The sequence below is a fragment of the Crocodylus porosus genome, unplaced genomic scaffold, assembly GCF_001723895.1.
Source record: "Crocodylus porosus isolate Cpor-Errol unplaced genomic scaffold, CroPor_comp1, whole genome shotgun sequence".
Taxonomy (NCBI): domain Eukaryota; kingdom Metazoa; phylum Chordata; order Crocodylia; family Crocodylidae; genus Crocodylus; species Crocodylus porosus.
Genome location: NW_017728886.1, coordinates 72,328,678 through 72,333,261, shown reverse-complemented (window position 1 = coordinate 72,333,261; position 4,584 = coordinate 72,328,678). Strand labels below are relative to the sequence as shown.

At 43.8% G+C, this 4,584-nt stretch overlaps 1 protein-coding gene across 1 annotated transcript in view; it reads right to left on the bottom strand.

Annotated features, from left to right (window-relative positions):
• TGFBR2 (transforming growth factor beta receptor 2) overlaps nucleotides 1-4,568 on the bottom strand; it is a 75,997-nt gene extending 71,429 nt beyond the window's left edge. The window contains exon 1 of the mRNA XM_019536270.1: nucleotides 4,382-4,568. Coding sequence (XP_019391815.1) covers nucleotides 4,382-4,433 — 52 coding nt within the window. The 5' untranslated portion in view covers nucleotides 4,434-4,568. The remainder of the gene's footprint in view (nucleotides 1-4,381) is intronic.
• Nucleotides 4,569-4,584: the final 16 nt, after the last annotated feature.

Sequence of the window (4,584 nt, the reverse complement as noted above, 5' to 3'; positions counted from 1 at the left end):
TGGCAGGAGAGACACACTTTAATAAATATTTTAGTATACCAGTACTATTTGGTTCAGAATATTTTTTTTCTTGTTTTCCTGCTCTAAAAACTGGGTGCGTCTTATGGTCAGGTGCGTCTTATGGTCCGAAAAATACGGTAATACTGCTAGTTTCATGCTAGCTTATGAATTAAATGTGTTGCATTAACCCTTTAATGTAGATGTAGAACTATATCTATGATACAAGATTAAGACTGTTTCAACTGTCCAGAGACAGGCTCTTCAATTATTACAAAGGTGAAGCTACCACTGGAATCTACTAATTAGTATTTTTCTTGCCAATGTTGGTGATATACACACATTTTACAGTTTAGAACAGTTGCTAAATTTTGTTATAATGGGAATAAACTGAAGAAGGCCCTGCCTGAGAAGAGCATCTGTACTAAGACTGCACTTAAACTTGTGCTTAATGTTAAGGACTGCCTAAATCCCACCAAAATCAACAGGACTTAAGAACATATTTAAGAGCTTCTTGGTGTGTGACATTATTCAACCATGTGCTTAATTCTTTTCCTGAAATCAGGCTCATACTTAGGAAGAAACTCACTATTATATTATGTTTGGAACACGTCTTTCCAGACCAGAAAACTCTACATGTAAACTACAACTTCATGCTTTTAGATAGTTGGTGATAAGGGCGCACGCAACTGAAATCAGTTCTACCCCACTTTATATTTATTGGACATTACACAAGTCTTAGATGCATGTTGAAAATTTAGCTTGCAGCACTTAAAACCAGAACATGCATTTACTAGAGAATACTTAACTTAGTCTCAGAAACAGTCCCATTACACTGTGACATAGTAACCATGCTCAGTCTCATTTCTACACTAACTAAAGCAGAGCTCACTTGTAATAAACAGATTACTCAGAGGAAAGGAGTTAGCAAGAATGGGGCTTGATTTCTTAACTCTTATCACAGCCACCTACTAACAGAGTTGAGCATCAAGACTAAGAACACACAGTCAAAAAGACTAAGGCTGAACCTATTCGATCTTCTCAAGTTAGTCTAAACTGTGTAAAGTGAGCCGATAAAAAGGTGAAGAGACATTCACTTTTGATCCTGGAAATACAGCCCCATGCCGGCAGTGGCTCAGGCCAGAAGCTGGGGGTGCTAAAGTAAGACTTCCTGCTCCACTGGAGCAGACAGCTTGGGCCAAGGCTAGCCCACCCACCCTACAAGGTGGGGTGGGGGTTGGCAGAGGAGGTGCAAAGCATTCTGGGAAGTCAGGGGACTTCAAGTCAACTTGAATCTGGACGGGATCTGGGACAGAAGTTCAATAAACTGATTTAACCTAAATCAGTTAAGTTTGATACTACATCCATCCAGATTTATCTTAAACCATTTTGGCCATTTCTAATGTAGCTTATGTGCACTGAACTTCTGATGTGTTACAGATTTGAACCAGTTTCTTATACTGGTTTATGTGTAATTTCTGTCTCTAGCTCAAGACTGCCTGAATATTCGGTAGATTAAGCCCATTCTTTCTACTTATTTGGGGCTATTTCCATCTTCTTCGATTAGCTTTATTTTCATTTTTCTACTGACGGAAAGCAACTTTACATTCCATTCTCATTATTAGGTAGAAAAAGAAAATACATACTTGATGAGCTCTGAGGTAAAAAAAAATTAAGCAAACTAGATGGAAGAAAATGGCACTGAATCTTTGAAGCTAGGGCTATAAGAGACTTCCCATTTTACAACAGAGGGACTGATTCTGCACTGGTTTGTACTACAAAGACCTGTGTAGTCCTTTACCTCCATACAAAACTAACTACATACTACCTGGTTTGCAGTGTTTGGAAGCTGCAGAGCATCTAAAACGTCTACAATATGCCAAGCTGAGAATTCCTTACTGTAAAGGAATCCTTGGGTGATGTACAGCTAGCAAAGCAAAGGCTATGCTGGCTGTACGCTGCCCTTCAGGTGACATTGAATGCAGTATTATTCAGTGATTACCAGATGCCAGAATTGCCCTTTAGGGTCATGAGCAGATGTGAATAAGTAACAATAGTTCAGAGTTGAATTCTCAATTATGCTGGAGGCCAAAAGCAGCTCCAGCCAAACCCAGGATTGTAGTGTCAAAAAGGTGGCTGAAAGCTTTGGATTTCCACCACCTCAGCAGAACTGAAGCATACTTTCAAAGCACACTGCATGTGTAAAGCACTTTCAGGCTAGCATTTTTCCTTTGCATGAATATTCACATTTAATACCCACTTTGCCCATATGCAAATTGCTACACAAGGTGGCAGCACTAAAGAATAAGGCCCATGGCTTCGGTTCTGCTCATTTACAGCAGTGCAAATTGGAGTAACTGTGCTGAAGTTAGTGGTGTTGCAGTGGGGACACAGAAGTGTAACTGCAGAAAGAACATGGCACAGCTGTGATACAAACACTACAAGGAAAAGTCCCTACACCACGAATGCAAAAATACCAATTTAAAAATATCCTGCAGAGGAAATCTGGTCATGAGAAACTTCATCAATTGGTACCACAACAACACTGTGTTCTCTTTTCCTCTCCTCCTCCCCCAGAAGAGGAACTATTATTGGATGAAGATTTATGAATATACATTTTTAAATTATATTATAAAGCTCCATCCTCAATCTTGTAAACAAATATAAAACCTTTCCACATTTAACAACTAGGAATTATCATTTTCTACTGTTATAAGCAAGTTTGAAGCTATAACAATTCACCCAGGGAAAAAAAAGTGCTTGGTTTTAAAAGAAAACACTGTGGTTAAATATAGGTTATAAGGTATAATCTTGTACAAAAGTTAAGAGCTAAACTAAAATCAAATGTATCCATTAACCTTTTAAAAATTCAAATTGAAACACACAGGGTCAGATCCTGAGCTTGTGTGTATATTTTATAGCTCCACTGATATCAAGTGACCAATACCAATCTGCAATAACTAAAGATCTGCCTCATCATTGTCCAAAGGAAGAAAAACTAAAGTTTACAAAATTGCGTTAATGCAAAAGAACTTGAAATAGGAACTCACTAGAAAATGGTTTTCAACAAGTGCAATGAATTACTTTATTTTCATTGCCCAAGAACAAATATTATCACAGTCATCACAATCATCACTTATTAGGTACCAAAAACAGTTCATCATCATAAGAAAAAGTCCAGACAGAAGGCTGAATATATCTTATGCAAAATTCTTATGCTATGATAAGCCTTCTTCCATACGCTGCCTTCTGTAAGATACAAACTATATCATTGTCACATCTGTCCCAAACTGTCCAGGTGTGCAAGATTACTCACTGTGCAAAAAGCAACTCAAGTATGTACAGCATCAGCAGTTTTGGATGATTGCTAAAAGATGATAAGGAACAACAGCTTGGTGGAGTGCTTATTTACTGATCAGATACAGGCCAATTAAAGGAACGTGAGGAGAGACACTGATTCCAGAACCGTTCAGCCGTTTGCACAGTGATCACGTTACTTGAGGACCTAGGGATAGGTATTTAGTACCTGAATAAGTTCCTTTGGTTCTAAGTATCCACTTGATTTATAAAAGCTGTCTGCAAGTTAAGAACCCACCAGCCTCTGGCCCCTCAGCACTTCCTTTGTGTCTGGACCATGCAGAACCAACAGGCAACCCTGCTTTCATAAGCAGGTTTTGGGGCCTACTCCCCTGCGCGCCTACAGGAGCAGCTTTTGACATGCGAGCAGCATGCTGAGCTCGCCTGCAGAAGTGTATGTGTAGGATGAGAAACCCCAGACTACCAACTTTTCAAGGCAGGGGCCTTGTTTTCCCCTCTGCCAGCCAAGCCCCTTGGCAGACCTTTGGCACGAGACAAATCCATCCGTGACTAGCACTAGGAGCTGGAGGGGCTTAAAAACATCCAGGGGTGCGTTACCGAGTTGCCAAGAGGGGGTGGGGTGGGGTATGACTGTCCAATCCCGCACCGCAGCAGGTTTGGGATTGAAAGGAGATCCCAAGTCCTCCCGAGGGCATCTGCCACGACTTGACAGGTCGCACCTGGGAGACGCAGCTGTCCGCTTCACCTGATGCGCGCCAGGGCCCACACGCTGCCTCAAGAAGCAACTAGCTCAGGGATGTGGGCACAACAGGGGGAGCTGAGCTGCCTTCCCTGGGCACTGCTGAGATCTCTGATGCCCCGTCTTCAGCAGTGCCAGGAACAGCCAAGCTACGGGACAGCTGGGCCGAGGGGGCATTCATCCCCTCCACGCTCCTGGCCCTGGCCCTGGCTGGGAAGAGGTGCCAGGAGGTGCCCTGCCCCCCAAGGCGCACAGCTCCTCCCGGGGGCCGGGGCGGGCACCGCGCCTCCCCGCCAGCGCTGACAGCCGGACGCGGCGGACACTCACCGGAGCCCAGACAGACGTGTAGCAGCAGCAGCAGCCCCCGAGCCGGACTCATGGCGGGGTCGGGCCGGGCCGGGCCGGGCCGGGCCGAGCGGGAGGCCGCGGCGGAGGCTCGCAGGCTGCCGGGGAGTGAGTCACTCGGGCGCTGCAGGGGAAACAGGAAATCTTAAAAACTTCGCCAACAGCTGGGCAGGACTTTCTCCCTC